The 23,207-nt window shown below is 37.1% G+C and overlaps 1 protein-coding gene across 1 annotated transcript; it reads right to left on the bottom strand.

Moving 5' to 3' along the window:
- Window positions 1-178: 178 nt before the first annotated feature.
- Window positions 179-22,824, bottom strand: LOC113149606 (adhesion G-protein coupled receptor F3-like). Its single transcript, XM_026341816.1, has 23 exons — window positions 22,807-22,824; window positions 22,312-22,324; window positions 21,976-22,131; window positions 20,665-20,817; window positions 20,409-20,470; window positions 20,249-20,304; window positions 19,940-20,058; window positions 18,995-19,222; window positions 18,072-18,311; window positions 17,752-17,892; window positions 16,698-16,897; window positions 16,284-16,463; window positions 9,832-9,844; window positions 9,549-9,617; window positions 7,636-7,866; window positions 6,408-6,746; window positions 6,102-6,242; window positions 5,733-5,932; window positions 4,394-4,573; window positions 2,273-3,598; window positions 1,879-1,920; window positions 1,646-1,672; window positions 179-961 (listed from the first exon to the last, which is right to left on the bottom strand). Exons 1-23 carry the CDS (start codon window positions 22,822-22,824, stop codon window positions 884-886), a joined length of 4,212 nt encoding a protein of 1,403 aa, XP_026197601.1. The 3' UTR covers window positions 179-883.
- Window positions 22,825-23,207: the final 383 nt, after the last annotated feature.

Genomic DNA, 23,207 nt, shown 5'->3' with positions numbered 1-23,207 from the left:
GGAAATTCTTTGAATCTTGAATCTTGAATATACTGTATATGGTTCCAAGGAGACAAATTTGCCTGAATCCTTCTGTTTAATTTGTGTCATTTGCAGTTTTTTAGAGAGCATGCCTGTGAAGGACCAAGTAGTCAGGCACAGTAGAGACAGTGCAATTTAATGGTTTTATTCACCCAAATATCAGTAATTACAATTACACTTAATTTTGAATATGATGTCAACACAAAATGTTGCAAATATTCCTGGCCTCCCATAACAGAGCTCAAATTTACAAAGTGGGATATATCCATGAGCAGTGAAGATGAAAAAACACAACAACAAAAAAGAAAAATATATAGCTGTCTGTCCAGACAATGAACAGAGTCAATATCATCAAATATATATATGTATTTATTATACAGAAATAAAAAACTAACATTGACAAAATAAATGTTAAAAGATAAATGTTAAAAATGATAAACAATTTAAATACAAAAAACACCCTAATTAGTCCTATGTACATTCTTGGTTCTGACCTCCTTCTAAACTCATATTAGTAGTAGCTCCATGGCCTGGCCAAACTTTTTTGCTGGAGGACTACCACACAATCTAAATACCTCAACTCATTAGTATCGTTAAATATCTCAGCTCATTGGTAATGTCAAACAAAATATGTTTTATGAAACAATATGTCTTTATTTACTTTTAAGCATTAACTTTACATAATTATTGTTAGAACAAACTTTAAATGAAACAAGCTAGAATATAAGAACAAGCTAACTATACACCTATGATACGTATGACTGGACCTTCAAAGCGTCTATGGTTATAGAAGTAAAAATATATTTTTTGTTGTATGTGTACATAAAAAAATTATAAGGTGGAGAAGTCAACTATAACTCCATCAATATTGGTCTTTGACATTTGGGTCTGTGGCTGAAGTCAGATTCTTCATGGTGTCACTTTTTTCTTTTGATTTTGCCTGTGGACAGAAGTAAAAAGATTTAACAAACAAACTGTATTTATTTGATTCAGTTGTACATTAAAGATATGACAGAAACTTTATACTTGATTACAAATTCAATTATCTTCACGTTACATGTTCATTTCAGTCAGTTTCTTTCTTTTCTTTTGTGGCTCATCTCAAAACAGTTTTTTTCCTGAAATTCTAAACTGGTATTCTGATTCTTCTTTCTCCCTCTGCTCTGTGGAGGTTGTTGGTGATGTCACTGACAGTTGTCCTTAGGTTTTCTCCTCAGTTCTGCACAATGCTTCTGTCTTTTCTATGGCTGACCTATTCTATTTACAGCAAGTTGCTCAGTAGACCAGTGGTTTAAAAGTAGTTCTAGCCTAGACTAGGTAAATAACTTTCTTTCTGTCCAATTAGGTTTTTAGAGGTCATTAATCCAAGGGTTCACATACTTTTATGTGTCTATCACTATGAGGTTTTTATGATTGTTCTCAATCAAGATATGAAAGATCAAACTTTAATTTTCCTTTTTTTAGGCACATTATATCTGTTCACATTTATGACTTTGATGAAGATCAGATCCCATTTTATGAGAAATTCATGCAGAAAACCATGAAATTTCAAAGGGTTCACAACCTTTCTTTTGCCACTGCACCATACTGCTTAAGTAAGTCAAGAGCTTAAAGGTAAACTCACCATAAGGATCCTAAGTTTGTCTCGGACCTGTAATTAATTAAACAAATAGTTAAATTTATATTAAGTAACATAACTGACAAAAGTTCAAAGCATGATGGTTTTGTTGGGCCACCAAGTTAAGTCCATGTCTCCTGTGGCACAGGCAAGTAGACCTTAATTTTTAATCATTCAATTGGAACATTAACAACAATAAAGCATGTCTGACCTGCCTATTGATAAAATGAAAAACCCACCTTCTGCTCTGTTAAACACCCAGTTAGCAAAATGAAAACACCCTGCGACAGAAAAAAACAAACATTTTTAAAGGTTTTTACATGATAGTTAATGAAAACAAACAATCAAACCACATGACAATGACAAATATTTTCTATCTATCTATCTATCTATCTATCTATCTATCTATCTATCTATCTATCTATCTATCTATCTATCTATCTATCTATCTATCTATCTATAACATCAACAATATACTTACATCAATAGCATCCCTCTGACTACAAAAGACTTAATACAGCTTTTCTCAAATCAAAGTGATGTGGGAGTGTTTAGACAAGAAGGTGCTATCATACTTGGACTGGTACTTCCCTAATATCAGCATTATGTTTGTGTAGGTTGCTGTCAGATTACCTCAAATGAATTGAGAATGGTGAAACAGAACTCAACAGCAGTATACATGGGAGTGTCTTGGTCCAACACGAGCTGAATAAAGCCAAAAATCCATGTTACTCCAAAGACAGGTGTTAGAATAACCACCACCTTTAAGATGCTTTTAGCCGTCCCTTTATCATCTGCCTTGTTGTTGTCTGGGATTGAGGACTTCACTAGTGTAACAATGACAATTACCATAAAAATGAGATTTGTCAAAATTACTGTTCCCACAGGAAGGAGAAAAGCGTGTATGGATCCCTCCATGAGTCTTTCAAAAACTAGCCAGCATGTTTTCTTATCATAGTAGGGCCTATTGGTGTAGTAGGTGTACACATAGCTGGATCCCACTATGAGCACCGGGCAAACATAGCCCACAAAGCTGGAGAAGAACATGAAAACTCTTTTCCTCAGTGGGCTGAAGACAAAGGTGAGCTGGTGGACGAGCATGACGCTCAGACACAGCATCCAGCAAAACATGGCCAAATAAAACAGGTGTTTACATACGGTCAACACTAGGCACCAGGTCTCAGAGAGAACATCAGGAGATGTAGAAGCCAAAAAACTGACGTCGGCGAGCAAGAGGAACGTGGCAATGTTCACCATCGCTGTGTGACGGAAATGTGAAAGATTGGTCTCGACCACAGCCGACCACACTAGAGATTCAATGATGAGGAAGATCAGCAAGCAACAGATGGATACACCCAGACCCACATTGGTGATTATATCCAGGGTTAAGGTAAATTTAAATTTTTCATATGAAGTTTTTTCATCATTGAAGATGAGTAATGAGAATGAGGTCAAATGGTTACACTCGCACAATGTGTGGTTTTCATCACTTGTGATGACAGTACATCCTTCATCTGACCAGTTCCCTGCTGTGGTGTTCCAGAAGACACATAAAGCTTCAGTGATGTTCAGTTGGTTATTAGGGAAATCCAGTCTTATTTTTATTAATCGATCATTGTTGTCCTGTAGTGTGGCTAATAATAAGAGGCTGGTAGGTGTCATGTTGCTGTAGATGTTTCTTAATCTATCCGTTAGATTTTTTACAGCTACAGTTTTCAGTGCTCCGTTGGTCTTGTTCATATTTACACCAACATCAAACAAAGACAAATTACATTCACTACTGGAACAGAATTTTAGTTGTAAGTTTGTACTGTTGACTCCTTGACTTGTGTTGAACTTAATATTCTTCATTAGAACCTCCAGGGCCTGAAGGAAATCTGACGACATGCTATAAAGAGTAGATGTGTTGACGGCATTCCAGGTCTTGCTCAACAAATTACTTGCTGCATTGATGAAATTCTAAAAAAAAAAAAAAGACACATTTTCTTACATGTTAATATAGTTATCTTCTCAGGAACTATCAATTAATGAATGCAATTGAATTTTCTCAGAGTTTTTATAAGTTTAACAGAGCCAATACTTGCAAGACCTATGTTAAATCCTTGTTAAGAAAGATTTTGTACTTTTGTTTTTTGGCTCGTCCCCGCAATGGCTAAATATACCACTATGGTACAGTAAATACCCTCATTAAAGAAGATGATAATGGCCACCATCTTATATTAGTTTAGGTCTGAATTTTATGTCGGTGTGTTGTTAAAGTCTTTAATCTTAGAAGAGTCAGAGCTCAAGTGGTTTTATTGTGTTTACCGTGACTCTAAAACTAACAAAGGCAAATTTTGTGCCTAGCCAACAGAGCCAACAAATAATCCTAACTGAACAGTCTCTGTTGGCTACTTTAAATAAAGCACTGTCTCAGGCCATGGAAGAGTTTTGTTGCTTTATCAAGCTATGGAGAACTTCACCTGGTATATGAAGAAGACTGAGCTCACCAGGAGCCAGCCTCTGTGTTGAGAGTACTGGCAGCTGATCTTTTGTGTTTTAAACATTGGTTTAGTTTAAATTTAGATGTGAGGTTTAAGTGGCACCTCAAATAGTTGCGTGACAAACATTTCATTCAGAGGTGATGTCATAACAAAAAAAATAAGCATCTACGTCTAAACACCGAAAAAACACAGAACCCAAGTTTGGTTTTGTGTTGAAAAATTAAAATTTCATATACCACATTAAAGGTAATGGTAATCAGTTGTGACTTACAGGCAAGACTTCCTCCTGGAAGGCAATATTGTTTGATGCATTAGCCATTACAGTAAGAATGTTAATGGATGCAGTAATGTCGGCAATATTGTCACTGGAAGCAGATGCAGAGTTGTTCATAAGTTCTTGAAATATGTTCATGGCTCTCTCCTGTGTAGCCCCGAGTCCCTGCAGGAAGCTCTAGAAACAGAAAAGATGTTATCTCTATAAAAGTATAACATCTCCACACAAAACATAAATAGGTCAAAGTTGAAGATGTGGCTATGTAACTTAAATTTTAATCTGGGCAATTGTAATGAATTCATAGTGAAATTAATATTCAATTAAGTTCTCTTTAGAAGAAGTTCACTTCATGACATTCTTCATTTCATCTGAATTGAACCTGAACCTTGTCCACCATGTAATGCTCTCCAAAACAAACAAACAAACAAACAAAAACTTAAGATATTAGGTTACAGTGCATGCATACTGCTATATACAGTGCTTATAAAAAATATTCACCCCCTTGCATGTTTCATCCTTGTATTGACATTATAAATCAATCATGGTCAATAAAAAGTGTAATGTGAGGAGTTCAGGAGGTACTGGTTAATGCAGCGGAGTGATTTGGTGTCAGCTTTTGTGTACTCTGAGGTATCTGTGCATGTTAGTCTGGCAGCCAAGGCAGTACCTGTATGTTAGCAGCACTGTTAATAAAAGTTCCTCGTTGCAATAAGCCAGGCGTGGTTATTATAACATTACAAAAGGTAGCGACAAAAACATCTCAGAAAAATACCTCATTAATGTCAAAGTGAAAACAGATTTCTACAAAGTAATGTCAATTAAATAAAAACATGTAAGGTGAAATCAGTGTTTGCCTTTCTATTCGCGAATTCTGAATCTACTGTCCACTCCTGAATATTGAGTATCTGTTATGTTAAAGTGAGCAGTCAATCAGTTAAATAGGGTATGCACTTTTAAACCTACAATATAAGTGGGACTTTTCCAGATCTGGCGGGCCAATTTTATGCCTAAGCCAAACCAAGTGTGTATTTGTGCTAAAACCAAGCGACAAAGCAGCACATTATCACATTATAATGACCTATAGTCATAGTATAGTATAACAGAGATTATACTATAAAGAAAATTAAACAGTCTCTGTTGCTTTAATTTGGAGCAGGCCCCTATTGGGCTGTACAGTATCTATGGTGGTGTTACTAAAAACAGCCACGGAATGGTGATAACATAGAAAACAAACCAAATGAGCCACTAATTAAACCACAGATCCTGTGATTAGTGGATAATGGGCTATTTTTCTGTAGCTGCCTGAAAAAACTGTCAGCTGTAGGTCCATACTTACTTCTGCACTATTTAAAAGTGTATTCAGCTGTTGGTTGACGCAGTAGTCGAAGACAGGTTGCCAGGCAGGACCATCACAAGTGCAAGACTTATAACCAACTCTGCCCTCTGGACATGTCCGATTTATCACTGTAGCTCCAGCTGGGGTTTTTGGCCAAATGTCTCCATCTGTCACATTCTCATCGCAAAATATGCTATCCGCTGACAGATAAATGTAGACAATCATTAGTTCATGTTAGAGGACAATACTAGTTAATTTAATTCTAAACAAAGTAAAGAAGCATTGTGATTGTGAAGGATGTTATATTACACTGAAGACTGAGTAAAATTAAAGCAGGTTAAATCTATTTAAAACTAACATTAAATGTACCATAAATCACTGGGATGTCCACTGTTGTGCTTCTTTCTTGGCCTTTGGTGTTTTCAAAAGTCACATCAACATATTGTGCATCAGATGTTTTCTGGCAACTGATGGGAGCAGTGAATGTATAGACCAGGGAATCATTATAAGCTGTAATAAAAGGAGGGTATTAGTTTCACATGTTAGTATTATGTTGGTTGGCATTTTGTTTTCATTTGTGTTGTCTGCATCAGTTAAAGAAACATGCTGCCGTGTTGTAGCAAACACATAGAAAGTCAACAGATACATTTTAGAGATACTGTAAATGTGTCTTACATATGTTATTTAGAGGATTTTCCACTGTACCATTGTAGCTCCACCAAACCTCATAGCTCTCTGTACTTTGTGGGATGGTGATACAGATGATCATGTTAACACTGTCAGTCTGCTGTTGTGAACAGTCGGCTGTAAGAGGACTGGTCACTGTGCTGATCACATCAGGGAGGAGTGCCACACTCAGCTGTGTCCTTGCCGTGTCTCTCACTGAACCATTGGTGAATCTACACTCATATATACCTGAAAAAAAAAGTATCATATCCCACAGCTGAAATGGGCAGTGCCGTGTATTTGAGCCTGATAATCCAGAGATTTTGTCTACAGTGATGTGAGTTTGCAGTCATTATGCTCATTGACCTCTGAAATATCACATTCACAATAATAATGGACAGATGGACAGAAGATAAAGGTGACCTTTGACCCTTGACCACCTAATTCTAATCAGATCATTATTTTATCTAAGCAAGCATTTGTACAGAAAAAACAAAACAAATCATCACAGCCGTCATAAGTTACAAGATTCACAAGAACGGGATGGACTGGCAGGCCAAAAATACACTGACTTGTGGAGGTATAAATAAAGGGCCCTTTGGATTTACAGTACCTTTGTGTTGGAGTTGTGGCTTCGTGCTATTCTTTCACAAAACTACGTCAATCACACACAACAAATAAAGGTCAGTATTTCATTCCAATGATTAAAAATATTTACAGTTATGGTCAGAGAAAACATTTTTCAGAACAATTCTGCAGACCTGTCCCTTTGTGGAGCGACCTTATACAATTACCTCTTACTCAGTCTCAACTGTGTTACTACAGCACCTGACTCATGATACTGGACAGGGAAGATTAACCTCTGGAAGCAGAATGCTGTCTGTGCAATGACATAAGATAATAAATCATAAAATTAATAAATTAAGGAATTGATACATAAATACATTTATTAGAAATCACTGACTTACAATTAAAATTTTATGATTTGCATGAAGTTTAAAAGGTTCTCAGAAGAAATCTAGATAATAAAAATATTTATTATTTCACAGACAACTTGAGACTTTTTTTATGGCTACTGAAAAATTTGTGCCCACTTTTTTTTTGAGGAGATGGTGTTGATGCAGACATGATGTCCATGGAGGAAGCTGCTAGTCTCAATAAATGAACAAATCAGAGCTTCAGTTTTACAATTATTTTTTAAAGCATTGAACCATAATTGTGAAACCTCTGTACTTGCCTGCCCAGGCACCTGTCACATTCTTGAGGGTGAGCGTGGTACAAGAGTTGTATTCTGGTGTGGTACAGTTGTTGTCCAGTTGGACCACAGTACCAGGGTAGAGTTCAACAAGCTGATCATTGTGGGAGATGTACCAGCCAGCACTGTCTGTCGCCTCCTCAAAAGTGCATTTCAATACTGGGCTGGAGTCATAGCACACTGTAGTGTTTGGGGACAACATGGTGACCATTCCTGTGTGAAAGCAAAAAATATGAATACATACATGTACAGTGATTATACTAGGAATTGAAGGTACAGCCTTTCAGCGACTCAACTAGCTCCATCGCTAGTCCCATCCCCCCGCCCAGTGGCCCTGAGGGGCACTGCAGTGATTCCCAGGGCATGACAAGTGACCAGACAGCAAATGCCCTCTGTTGCCTGTAGGCCTGATGGTGCCCTCCACAAACCCCACTACACCTGCAGCTGCCTAAAATAAATAATAATATTTTTAACATAGTGGATATTTGTGCTGAATTTGAAGAAATGTATTTTACGCCATTGTGATTTGATCACCATAATCTAATTAATTCTTTCTTGACTCTACGTTGAACAAATTTCCTCAAGGAGTACTCATTATTAAAAAATAAAGAATAACCTGATTGGCGGTCAAAGATCAAGGTTACTGTGGGAATTTCCCCAAATTTGGTACAAATGTCTACTAAGGTTCTGAGGTCCTTCAAAATCAACACAGTATGACAGGAACAGCATGAAGGAATTACTTAAGATTCCGCACCAACACCAAGTGTCCTCTTGATCTGATTAATAAGATTAGACTTGGTTGTGACCTCATGTTCTTGCCAATGCCAGCTCTCTCGAGACCATTCATCTCACACAAATGTGAGCAACTTCACTGATTGCATTTCTTCTACCTACTTGAAAAATATGTATTATAACAACCTGAGAAGTTTGACTCAATAATAACCCAATGCCACACAACCAGCTGCAGCTAGTTGCAGGAAGATGCTGTTGACTGTAGTTCACAGTAGAACCACATCATGCTGCAAATAAATAACATTTAACTTAGCTATTAGTTAATTTAATAATACTAATAAGAATTTATGAATGAAGTATAAATAACCACCCACCGCAATCGTGAACACATGACTCAAATCACCACTCGCTGATGTGGTCTGGGATGTCTCTGCTGTCCACTTTTGATCTAATTGCCCACAATATGCCCACGATGCACTTAAATACAGTAAAATGCAGGCAGCTCAAGAGTTTATTCAAGTAATTTTTTATCCTCCAGCTCGGTTTCACTTATCACCTGATCTAAAAAGGCCTGTTGGGGGGGATATAAAGGATATAATTATAGATGAGAGTTACCATGAGGACACTTGCTCAGTGCTAGGTTCAAAGTGGTCTTACTGTTCCTGCCGATCGATGAAAGTGCAGTGTGATAAATTAGAGGTAGACTGTGTCTGAGGAGAGATTTTTCTTTTGAACACAGGTTAGATGGTTCCCTTTGTGGCCCTCTTGAGTCATCCATCTTCTCTGTTCATAAGGTGTACATTATTGTACTCAAACAGGGTTACATTGATCTTTACATGAAGCTACACTGTTGATTTTGGTTCCACTGTGTTGTTCCATCCTGTTTCCAGTTGCCATGACTCATAATGTCACCCACATGACTGACCACTCTCTGTATGGTATGCTTTAAGGAGAGATTTAAAAGATGTTACTGAGTCAGCTGATTTTAAGTTGTTCCAGAGTTTAGGGGCTCCAACTGAAAAAGCTCTGTCACCTCTAGTTGTCATTCTGACATCAGGGACATACAGAAAATTTCTGCCAAATGTGTTTATCAGCAGTGTATCTTGTCCTGCACTCTCGCCCCCTGGCTCATTCATTTAGTAAGATGAATAGCGTGCAGTTACCTTTGTTGGTATAGTTCACGCTGGGTGACATTGTGACATTACTCGCCGTCATCGGCCCAATGTAGATATCTACAACAACATAATGTATTTTTATGTTATTCTTTTACATTTTTTTGCAAGTTTTTTCATGTAAGAGCAGGCGAGAAGAGAGAGTATCTAATTATATAATATATTAAAGCATTTCATTTGGAATTACATGATATGATGGTTCTAATGTAAAATCATAAACAGTGCACTTTAATAGGTATTATAATAGATTTACTGGCACAGCCAAGAGACTCACCTGCTGCAAAGATCTGCAAAGGCAAGAACATGCAAACATACAATTATTCTTTCTACCATAAAGGTGTAATTTCATGTCTAATATAAATGAGTATTTAATAATAATAAGTTATTTTATTCTATTGTGTGACAAATAAACATGGTTGAAATTCTGTTTATAATTCTATCCAACACAACCTGAGAAGCATCTTTACCTGATAGCAGACGTACACTGCTCTGATCAAAAATATGAAAACCCTGGAAAACATGGTTTCTCTGGAGGAAACAAATAAGAAAACCAAATATGGAAATATAGGGACTGAAAATGCAAACAACTCACAACTCTACAAACAAAAATAGAAATGCAGGAAGGTGCAGTTTCCTTGTTATTTTATGTACTAGATCACTTCTGTTAATTTTAGAAGACTGACTTGACAGAGTGGATTAGTGCATTAAGGTGATTGTAGAGGTGTTTTTAGCAAGGTCCCGAGTACTAGCACAAAGGTTGTGATGTGTCTTGTCCATGATTGTCTAGTTCTTGTTCCAGTGGTCTTTTTTGTCTGTTTGCCCTAGTTCCACAACATTTAGTGCAACCCTTGTTAATCCATGCGACATCTGAGCCAGCATAAGTATGTGTTTTTCTCATATTGGAGATCGGCAGAGCCTAGCAGACATCTCTGGGAACTCCTTCAAAAATGTTTTCATGACCATTTCAGGTGACTACCTCTTGAAGCTAATCAAGAGAATGCCAAGAGTGTGCAAAGCAGTAATCAGAGCAAAAGGTGGCTACTTTGAAGAACCTAGAATAGGACATATTTTCAGTTGTTTCACCTTTTTTGTTATGTATTCAATTCCACATGTGTTAATTCATAGTTTTGATGCCTTCAGTGTGAATCTAAAATTTTCATAGTCATGAAAATAAAGAAACCTCTTTGAATGAGAAGGTGTGTCCAAACTTTTGGTCTGTACTGTATATATATATATATATATTTTTTTTTTTTCTCTTTGCTATTTGGGCTTATTGGAACCTAATAAGTATAAAAACTAAGCATCATCTTCTCACAAACAGTTTCAGGAAGACATCATATGCCTACAACCAACACAAACAAACACATTCAAAACATTTTGCATTAAAAACTAGCAATGCCCTTTTCTTTACACACCTATTTGTGAAAGGCTGTCTAACAGTTGCAATCAGCTAGAACACACAAGAACCCCAAAAATGTGATGTACACGCATGCCAGGTCCTAAGAGGATACACACTCAAATCTACATGTCTGTTGACAAAGATCTACATGTAAATATATATCCTTTAAGCTGAAGGGGATGCCCCAGTACTGATCTGATAAACAGTGTGCTATTGTGAGAATCAATGAAAACAAACAGGCTGTTTCTTGTTTTTACACTGTTATTTCCATGACCAGTGTGTTTTTTTTGTTTTTATATATATATAGATATTCTCACGATGTAGTATGTATTCAGGATGATATACATCAACATTTTGCAACATTTTAAAAGGAGAAAATATTTACTTTTAATTAATTCAACTTTAAAATGTAAAAAATACCATGATGTGAGTCACTAAATCACTCTTTCACATACATAAAGCCACTGAAGCAATAACATATTGAGAGATATCTCAATATGCAGTCCACCTTGAAGTTATTACATGTAGCTCTCTGTTTTTGTTTTTTAAATAAAGGTTGAACTGTTCTTTCTGACACAACAGCAGTAATGAGATGAATAGTTCATACTTGAAATACAGAGTTTGATAATTTTGTGGAGAAAATTGTTAAGTTTTTTCAAGAAGCAAGTCATACACATGTATTTTATAGATCACACATTTCATCACATCACATTTTTATATTATGCTACCTTAGTGTTAGGGATACAACTTTACAGTTAAGTGGCATGTACTACATCTAGCTTCTGTTCAAATTACATTACTTTACTCATATAAAAATAAAAAGACAATAAAAAAGTCCTCACCTTGTCTTTATACGCTTTACACAAAGATTAACTTGTCAACTTTGCTGCAGTCAGCAGTCAGTGATGAATCGGACTGTACTCCATGACATCAGGATTAGAGTAAAAGTACATCAGCTCCAGTCAGAAGGACTAGGATAGGATGGACAGAGTATGTGGGTGTGTTGGGGTGTTACAAGACGTGATACTGAATATTGCCCATCGTTGTTACTTTGTCTTGTTTGCTTAGTATGTTTGTCCCTGTTTACCCTGCGTTCTGCAGTGTTTTTGTTTGCTACTTTGTATTTCTTATTCGTGAGTTTTGTTTGTGTTCCATTAGCGTTCAGTTGTCACTTTGTATGTTTGTCTAGGGTTTTGTTACTTTTGTTACTTTGTAGGTTTTTGTTGGATTCTCAGTTTGAGTTTGTGCCTGCGTTACCGCAGTGTTTTACATTGATACTTTGTTAGTGTTTGTGTTAGTTCCCTGTGTCCCCTGCCCTCTTGTTAATATCCTTTTGTTCTTACCTGTTTGGTCCCCGTCAGTCTAGTTTGCAACACTATTGCTACTAGTACTCAGTACTAGTAGCCGGTACTCAGTACTAGTACTCAGTACTAGTAGCCCCACAATTAATAAGGGAAAAAAAAAGGTCACAAAAGGTCTGCTGCTGTGTTTTTCTCCAGCTCTGACTCCTGCTCAGTCTGACTGTAAGACAGTTTCTGATCATTTCTGTGTTTGACTCTAAACCTCTGCCTCTGATCCCACTGTTGTCTTTGGCTTTAGATCTCTGCTCTGTGTTTAGACCTTGTTTTTTTTTTTTTTTTTTTTTTTTAACGCAGTAGACGCCAACCCAGGGGCTCACCTTCTTGCTTTTTCTTCATCTCCACCATTGTGTCTCACTCTCAGCCCTCCACTCCACTCGGCCTCCTATTTCTTTTTTCATTGCTTGTGCACTCCCCTTCTGAGTCCAACCTCACCACCCGCACTGGCACCTAAGTTCCTCTACTTACCTTCAGCTTAATCCTCTGTGGTTCCTGATTTATGTTCTTACCTGTGTCTCCCTTGTTGATCCTGACTGAGCTCCACCTACTGGACAGGAGGTCCTGGTGTCTAAACCTGGTTCCATCTTCTCTACGCTGCCATCCCTTTCCCTTTTTGGTGCAATAAAACCTTGTGCATGTTAATGTTTCAGATAGGTCTGCATTATTTAGAAGCCCTTACAGCTGGCCACATATCAAGTGTCCCTGAACAATGCACTGGACTCATGGTACCTTAAATGTAGCTGTATTACATTAAATACATGCTAATGAATATAATTAGAATTTTTTGACACTTGAGATGGCAAAAACTTTAAGGACGACACATTGGGTTGCACATGTGCAGTACTTCTAAAACGTTTTACCTATGAATTTTTTTTTTTTTTTTTTTTTTAACTGACAGTTCACATGGTCTGCTGTATGTATGTTGTAACACAATCTATTGTTTGTACTGTGACACTGTTGGAGCAAATTTAGAGATGTAATTATTTTACTTATCTAGGAAAAAAGCAACAACAAATAAAAAAACCCCAAATGTTAATGTGAACACATTTAGAACAGTCACATCTGATTCATATATTTATTGTAACAGCTACAGCACTCCAGGTTTGTGAGTTATTGCATGCCTCACATGTATACTTGTTCCATTAACAAGCAAACTGTTGCTCACATTGACGCTATTTGGACAAAAACAAAACCACAGTATGCAAATCATACAGTGTTACATCTGAAATACACACTACATTATGGAGGGAAACAAGCAAGCCTCAGAAGTTGTTTGTGGTGATCCCAATAATAAAAAATAATTTTGGATATAGATCAAATCTGCACTTGCTTTGTCCTTGATATAAAAAAACATACCCAAATGTAAAAAATTACTAGAATTATTACAACTTAACGTTCAAACATCTACTTATTTTATTAATATGTATACACTGATCAGCCACAAACCACAGAAACAAGTGATTGGTTAAGTGAATATAGATTTTCTCATTACAGTCCCATCTGTCATGTTAGGCAGCAATCAGGTCTGATGAATCAGGTTTTCATTTACATCGTGAACTAGCAGGTGTGTGTGCGTCGTTTACCAGGGAAGGGTACCAGATTCACTATGGTTCCACCTCACAACTGACACAACGGAGCTCTTGGTGCTACATATCTGGAGACCATGCCTTGTTGGATCAGAGCTATTTTGGGTCTACATGATATCAGGCATGTGGCTGATTTGTGTATATTATAATATTGAATTAAAAAACAAATTGCATAAATTAGTTTTATATTTAATCAGCTGTAGCTGTAGTTCAGTTCCAGTTACCAATCCTACATATTTGGAGCTGTATAGGATAAATAATATAACACAAGGTCTAAATATAATCTAACACAGAAAAGATCTACTACAGCCTCTCATATATAGTAGAACCACATGAACATGATCTGAAATATAGAGATGACAAATATTTAGTGTAGACTGGGTTCACAAAACTCACAAAAAATAATTTCACTTTTTAAGACGGCTGGGCTGATGTTACAGGATCAATCAATGCCACAGCATCCAACTTACAACTATAATTATGTTGGTAATTTTTGTTATATATTTTCATGTGTACTGTATATTAACTAGAATTGTGCTTTGGCATTGTGCATGCTGGAAAATAGGGCCTAATAAAAGCACAATTTGGAAGTACTATTAGAAATACATAAAAACCAACACCTGGTCAGTGATTAATTTCATTTTTTACTCTTATTTTATAGCATTTTAAAATCTTCAAACTTTAACCAATTCGAGCTTTATCCTGTAATTCTTTCCTGCTGCACAGCTGCACATAGTAATGTTTCTCCTCTAGCCTCTCATCACCTACATGTTGCTGCAGGGAACTGAATCTGTGACCATCCTAGTTTATACTCATGTTGTAGTCGATGTGCATCAACTGTGTTTTGAGAGCAAATCATTAACAAAACTAGAAAAAGCACCTAACGGTTCATTCACCAGTAATGTATTGAAGGTGACATGTAACTGACGTCCAAGTTATATGTCACATTAAACATCACGCCGCTAAAGTAGGAGTGCTGGCTACCTGTGTAAAACACACACAGGAATGTTTTTACACTGGCGTTCAAAAGTGCAGCGTAAATGGACAAGGGCACCTCAAAGAAGGGGACAACGTCTCACCAATATGGCAGCTTTGCTGTGTAAAAAGAGCCTTTCTTCTACTACAAAGCCATGTGGTTGTCACTTTAGCATTGTGCAGAAATATGCAAGGCATTCTCAGAAAATAGATACACCCAGACCCACATTGGTAATTATATCTAGGACTTTACTAGATGCAGGTACTTCACCCTTTGACATGAGCACAGAAAATGAAGTCAGGTGGTTGCACTCGCACAATGTGTGGTTTTTATCGCTGGTGGTGACATTACATCCTACATCTGACCACATCCCTGCTGTGCTGTTCCAGAAGACACATAAAGCTTTAGTGTTGTTCAGCTGGTCATTAGGGAACTCTAGCCTAATTTCTACAGATGAATCATTGTTGTCCTCCAGTGTGGCTGATAATAAGAGACCAGTAGGTCTCATGTTGCTGTAGTCGTTTTTTAATTTATCCATTAGATTTTTCACGGCAACAGTTTTAAGTGCTCCGTTCGTCTTCTTGATATTCACATGAATGTCAAACACAGATACACTGCATTATGCACTAGAGCAGAATTTGAGTTCTAAATTTGGACTTTTGACTCCTTTACTCATGTTGACATTGATATTCTTCACCAGACCCTCCACAGACTGAAGGTAAGCTGATGACATGTTATGCAGAATAGAATCATTGACTGTATTCCAGGTGTTGTTCACTATATTGCTCGCTGCATTAATAAAATTCTGAAACAGAAGAAAAACAATGAAAAAATAAATGCTGAGGCTTAGACATATATAATACATGTTTGTCTTATACAGTATGTCTGAATTGCCAAAAAAAAAAGAAACTGTCCATTGCATCTCTGCAAAACTAACTACAAAAAAATTTTCACAGAAGGTAACCAAGATGATACATGATGGTAGACATATTTATATGCACGCTGAAGTTTCTAATTCCATTTATGGTGAATTGTGGGAGTGAAGATGTGCAGTAATTTCCCCAGTGACTGGAACGGATTAAATTGGTTCAGATACATGTGCTTGGTAGTTATTTTTATTTAAATAATGCAAATGCATATTTCTACCTTTGATAAGAGTTGTCTTTGCATCTGAACCCAGATCTTGCTGCACTACCTAAGCTGGTGGCAGTCAGCCAGTCCCTATCGCTCCCCTGGCTCCCACCTGGTTTGTTACTACCTTCAGTTGGAATTTCAAAGTTAAAAGATGCTAAACTCTGTATTAAAGGATCTTGACAACTGATCTTTTATGTTGCATGTGTGATATCAAGCAAGTATCTCCATGACAGCTGCTTCCAGTAAAAGCGATAATAACAGATAGTGGCTTACAGGCAAGACTTCCTCTTGTAAGTCAAAATCGTTTGATGCACTCTGTATGAGAGTTAACACGTTGATGGATGCACTAACGTCAGCGAAATTGTCGCTGTGCTCAGAATTAGGGATGTTCGTAAGTCCTTGAAAAATGTTCATGGCTGTCTTCTGTGAAGCCCCCCGTCCCTTCAGGAAGTCCTAGAAACAGAAAACACAGTAACTCTATATAATGGGTAACAAAAGGACAAAGGAAATATTCACACAAAATGTTGATGGGTTCTTAACTCACATGACCCTGGAATTATATGGTTCCACTTTATATTTAGTAAAGTTCTGTTTTAATGGTCAAATATCAGGGACCTTTGCCATTTCATTTAAATTCTAAAGGATTCTAAGGTCACACATCACTGCCACCTGTAAGTCTATACTCACATCTGCTTCTTTTAAAAGTGTTTTCAGCTGTTGGTTAAAGCAGTAGTTGAAGACTGGTTGCCAGGCAGGGCCAATACAAGTGCGTGATTTATAGCCAAATCTGTCACCTGGACATTTGTTAATAATCACTGTGGCTCCAGCTGGGGTTTTCGGCCAAAGGTCTCCATCTGTCACATCCTCACTGCAAATCGTGCTATCCTCTGGTTAAATATAGACAATCTTTAGTTAGTGATCATTTGTATCTCTAAACAAAGAAATGACGTATTCTGACAGTCAGGAAATTGTAAACTGCTAAAAAGAATTAAAGGAACACTTTAAAAGTGTAGCATCAACTCAATTAACCTTCTGAAATAGTTTAGTAGCAGAGGGTTGTTAATTAGTTCCTGTTCCTTTGTTGTTAATGAAATTACTAACAGGTGAACTAGAGGGGTTAACCCTGAGCACATGGCAGATGTGAAAGGGTCTGTCTACAAGCTAGACAACGGCATCCTGAATGTCATTTGGTATTGAGATAAAATTCTTGGACCTACTGTCAGACCCTACCCTGGTGCAGTGTGTCTGGCTTCATGTGGTGAGAGTAAGCAGGCAGTTCCTAGAGACACGCTAGCCTGACTTAAATCCGATAGACCTCTGGGACATTATGTTTTGAGAAGAGAGCTCAGTGATGCCCTGGTCCAGATCTGGGAGGAGATACCCCAGGACACCATCTATCTTCTCATTAGCAGCATACTCCAACATGCATACAAGCATGTGGAGGCCATACAAGCGATTATTTACCATTTTGAGTTGCTGCAATAAATTTCAGCCAAATGGACTAACCTGCCACAGAATCTTTTCACGTTCATTTTTGGGCTGTCTTTAAATTTCAGTGCTCTGTAGGTTGAAATTTTTCATTTCCATCAAAGGATGTGACATAGACCCAGTCCATATCAGTATAGGTATCCATCATGATTTCTTTCAAAATTGAGATCTGATTTATTTTTAAAGTGTTCTTTTAAGAGTAAGTTAACAGAACTAATGTAGTATATTTACACGTTATTTTTAAATCACGTACCGTAAATAACTGGAATATCCACTTGTGCAGTTACTTTTTGCCCCTCCATGTTTTTAAAAGTCACATTGATATATTGTGCATCAGAGGTTTTCTGGCAACTGATGTTGGCAGTGAATTTATAGACCAGGGAATCATTATAAGCTGTAATGAAAGGAGGGTATTAGTTTCAGGGGTTATGGTTTTGATTGGTTTTATATTTATTTTGAAGGAATGTAGTAAATTAAAATTTGTGCTGGCTGTATCAATTAAAGTAACAATTTTCTGTGCTAACAACAGAAACATAAAAAAGAGAAGGCCAATAGATACTGCAGGTGTCTTACATGTGTTATACAGAGGATTTTTTCCTGTACCATTGTAGCTCCACCAAACGTCATAGTTCTCTGTACTTTGTGGGATGGTGATAGAGATGTTAATGTTAACACTGCCAGGCTGCTGTTGTGAACAGTCGGCTGTGAGAGGACTGGTTACTATGGTGATCACATCAGGGAGGAGTGCCACACTCAGGTGTGTCCTGGCCGTGTGTCTCACTGACTCAGTGATAAATCCACATTCATACATACCTAAAAAAAAAGTTGTTAAGTTACAGACTATAGCTAAAATGGGCGAATATAACTTTTTCTCTCTAATAAATGACTCAGCTCATAAATCAATTGAACAATTGCTCTGGAGTTATAGACATGACCTAGGACAAACTACATTGTGAATTAAAGTGGTGAAAAAGGACACTTTGGAATTGCCCACATTTACTTATAACATTATCTTAAAATATTGACACATCACAAGTTACAAGAATAATTAAACTCAATATATTTTAAATAATCAAAATGTGTCTTACATCTGTTGTTATACAGAAATCAATGTGTTTTCTTTTCCAAACTGAATAGATAATTCAAACATAATAAAAAAAAAGTGAAGTAAATAAAAGTAAAAAAGTTTGTGAACTGGCTGATGACAACAACAAAGGGTATTTGGAATCACAGGTTAGCAAACCTGGAGGCAGTCAATGAAACCAGATTGGAGGTGTGGGGTAGAGGTAATTTGACTTGGCATCAGTGAGATTAAAAAGAAGAAAGAATGAAAGAAAGAATTTCAGAGCAACAATTAAAGGCCTCAATCACCAAAATGGTGTGGGTCAAAATGAGTGGGTTAACATCTTTGATCATAATTGTACAATGTGCCAGTCCCTGAACTGTTCAGCTTTTTTTAAGTTAAGCAAAAAATCGTCTGAAACCTCTGTACTTGCCTGCCCAGTCACTCGTCACCTTCTTGAGTGTAAGTGCAGTACAAGAGTCATATTCTGGTGTGATACAGTTGTTCAGTTGGACCACAGTTCCATTGTTGAGTTCAAAGTTCTGACCATTGTAGGTCATGTTCCAGCCAGCACTGTCTGTCGCCTCCTCCAAAATACACGTCAACACTTGACTGGACTCATAGCACACTGTAGTGTTTGGGGACACTATGGTGACCATTCCTGTGTGAATTACACAATATGAGCAAATGAGAAAATAGTAGAAATGATTAATCTAGCTGTAGGATGTACAGCCTTTCTATGACACATTCACTGCTGTGGTTTTCCATGACTACCAAAATGTGACCACTCATGCTTTTTACATTCTTTTATTTCTCACTGCTCCAGTGATCACAGTGATTCTAATAAAACAGATGCCACTTTTCCTCCATATATAGACATAACCAGGTTAGTGTACCAGGTGTGTTTTGTATGTGCACAAATGCAGGACATTGACTCAACACAGGCTGTGGAGTGATAGCAGTGTGTATGGAAGGAAACAGGATTAATTACATGCATTCTTATGTTCATGTCAGACTTGAAACACAATGTAGCCTAACTGTAAGTGCTTTGATATTTCCTGGCTTTGTGCTTTTCTTTACTCTGACGGCATTTCAGTTGCTCCCAAAACACAATAATTATAATAATTATACAGACAAATCACAACTTATCCCCAGCAAACAAATCCTATTGTTGAGCTGCTGCATGTATATACAGATCTACATTTACCAGGTTACTTCTCAGATTACTTAGTTAACACAGTTTATGAGTCTATTTCTTATGTATCATGGCTGCATGCATTAATATATACTAAAAACATGCTCAACACTGTAAACTACAAAGAGCATTAGAATCATTATGATCTAAATTTGTGATAAAACAGCAACACCTAATACTGACCTGAAGTGTTGACCCAAACTGTAGCTGGCAGATTGGTTTGCAGAGTGTTCACTATGTCTTGAAGTTTTTTAGTCCTCATTCGGACACTGACTGCGGCTTGAAAATCAGCACCGGTGCCGCTTTAAAGATTTGACGAGTATCAGTGAGGAATAACAGAGAGCATATTCATTTGGTTAAGGACATGGACTTTTGTGTTTGTATTATATCAGTTTGTTATTACAGCAAAAACATTTGACAGGTGCAACTTGAATACTTCCTTTTTGTATTAAAATGTTAACCCCCCCCTCAAAGTACTCCAAAGTACAATACCTGTTTGTTATGTTCAGGTACTGTAAGCCGTTTAGTCCTTGTAAGGCATTTTGAAGCTTTAAAAAAGAGCAATAAATCATACTGTAAAATTTGAGTTGTTACACTAGCAAACATCTTCAGAATATTTAGGTGTTCATTTATGATGAGTGTAAGATGTTACCTGGGCATTTTTATTTGTATCCCATGTGCCTGAACTCAGTTTAACTGATCCACTTATCTGAACTATGTGATGACAAATATTGGAATTAGTTAAAGTTATGACATATTTATTTATATTTATCCATACAGGAAAACTGTTAAGAACATGTCTAATATCTGACAACACAGTAGAAAGCAGAAATACAAAGATTATTGTGCCTGTTAGAGGATATTAGCACATACAATATGTTACAAAAAAGAGGGAAATAAACTGTTACCATTGACTTTGTGAACACAGAGCAGTGTGATGTGGGACACATTAGCTGTGCAAGTAGTTTCAGTGCAACAGCTGTAATTGTAGCACACATCATTGCTCCAAGTGTAGCCAGTAGAGCAGTTACAGCTAGAGACATTTCCATCAATAAGGCAATCTAGAAAGAAAAGCACAATCCTAAAAGTCCCTGAGAACTAGGTTTTAACATGCTTAACAACATCATTCACAAATAATACAACCACAAGGGGGCACAATCCAGTCCCAAGTCTAGATAAATGCAGAGGGCTGTGTCAGGAAGGGTATCTGATGTAAAACATTTGCCAAACCAAACATGCAAATCATCAACACAAGCTCCATGCCGGATTACTGCCCGGGTTAACAACAACCACCCTGCTGTTGACCTACAGGGTACCAGGGAAAGCTGGACTAATGTTGATTGAACAAGCAGAGGAGGAAGGCGCGTTAGTAGGCAGAAAGAGAGGAGGAAAGGCAGGAGTGCAGGACTGACAGGAAGGACTTTAAGTGTTGAGATTATGACAGGGTTGGTTAAGATACTGCAAAGAAGAAAGGTGGACATACTGTATGTCCAGGAGACCAGGTGGAAAGGCAGCAAGGATCAGGGTTCAAGTTGTTTTACCATGGTGTGGATAGGAAGAGAAATGAAGTAGGAGTTATTCTGAAAGAGGAGTTTGTCAGGAATGTTCTGGAGTTCTGGAAAATTATAATATACAATATACTATACTGTGTAGGCTTTGTGCAACTTGTATACAATAGTAAATTAAGAGAGTTTGCTGTTGCAAGTTTGTGGTACAGTACAGGTACCAATATGTAGTCAGACTTATGTATTTTAGATTTTGTCTACGTACAAACAGTTATTAAAAGCTGACTGTTGAACATATGTTAATTACCATATTAATTACCAGCAAACAAAACTACCTGGGTCTGTTTAACAGAGCAGAATTAGTGAGCTGGTTCAGAACAAATGAAGACAGAGCATACTTTATATTTACCTGCTCCCAGGTTCCTGTCTGGTGCTCATGATTTGTGGAAATATTAAACCATTTCAACTATATAGGTGGACATCTAATTGTGGTAATAGGAAGGATTCTAAATTTGATGTGTTACTCTTTGCCTCCATCTTTCCACACTTGCCTGGTGTATTAATTACACTTTGTCTTTAAAAGATTTGTAGTCCTGTTGTGAGAGTTCTCGCCTTTTAGCTGTCGATTTTCTTTAAAGGATCTTAGTTTTATGTCAGCAGTGCAGCCTGGTTTTCTTTGATTGGGCTAGGAGAAGAAAGTGCTCCACATGTTACCTGCTACCAGTACATATTGTAAGAGGGTCACTGTGTAGTCAGCTCCTTGTGCACTGTTTACATGCAGGCTTGTTGTTGAATTCAAAATTGACAGGATGGTCTGGGCATCCACTGTGGAGTAACTCTCCACCATCAGCTCAGCAACGTAGACATCTCCTAAAACAACATGATGTGTCTTATTCTTTTACATTTTTAGTAGTTAACATTTAGTTATTGTTGCTGAGAAATTGATGCAGACATTGAATGCAACAGTTAAAAGGAGAGAGATTACATTGTAGACTAAACATACAATTCACTTACCAACATGATATATTATATTATATTATAAGGACTTACCCGGAACAAGGACCTGGTATAGCAAGAAAATGCAAACAACAGAATTAGTTATTCGGTCTCATGGGTAAAATATATATGTTGAATTTAACACATCTACAGCACAAGAAATACACATAGCTAAAACTTTAACAACATTCACTTGTTAAAGTTTTAGTGTGCTATAACTCTATGTGCTATAAAAACATAGGACAGTCTGAGAAGCATTATTACCTGACAGCAGATGTACAACGTTCCTAACAGAAACAGATAAACCCTGGAACACATTGTTTCTCTGTGGGGAGAAAGATATGAAAGATAACCAACTAGTAGCATCTCTTACTATATTTGAAATACAAATGTATTCTATAAAACACGATCAGCCAAGGAATTAAAGCGTGAATGAAAGAAGCATACTGACAGCTGTGAAGAAAAACTTCATTACAACTGTTAGTGAAATTACCAAAAACCTAAACAGACCAGAACGTAGCACAACGGGCTTCACCTGCATATCCACACCTGCAACACTGCCCACATCCTAATTCATCCACTTTCGTCTGGTATCATCCCTTGCCAGGTCAAAAAGGGATTCCCAAAAGTAAAGAAGCTTGAAAGGTCACTTTTTTGTCAAAAAAGTAAAGTAAAAATTCATTTTGAAATGTAATAAGATGCCTTTTGAAAACCATATGAATATGTGCTGCATGCTCACTTCTGAAGAGATGAACAAGTTGAATAGTTTTAGGCTGTAACAAGTTGGCTATGAAGGAAGCATAACCTAATATATACGTTTGTTTTGTCACCCAGACAAGGCCTAGTACGATTCATTTTTCAGTTTTATGTTTGCAACCCGTTATGTTGTATTTCACAGAGAAGAGCAGCAGCAACAAGAGACAAGGCGTGAGGAATTCAAACTATTACAG

This window comes from Anabas testudineus, chromosome 24, assembly GCF_900324465.2.
Source record: "Anabas testudineus chromosome 24, fAnaTes1.2, whole genome shotgun sequence".
Classification (NCBI taxonomy): Eukaryota; Metazoa; Chordata; class Actinopteri; order Anabantiformes; family Anabantidae; genus Anabas; species Anabas testudineus.
This window is presented reverse-complemented; position numbering and strand designations above follow the sequence as displayed.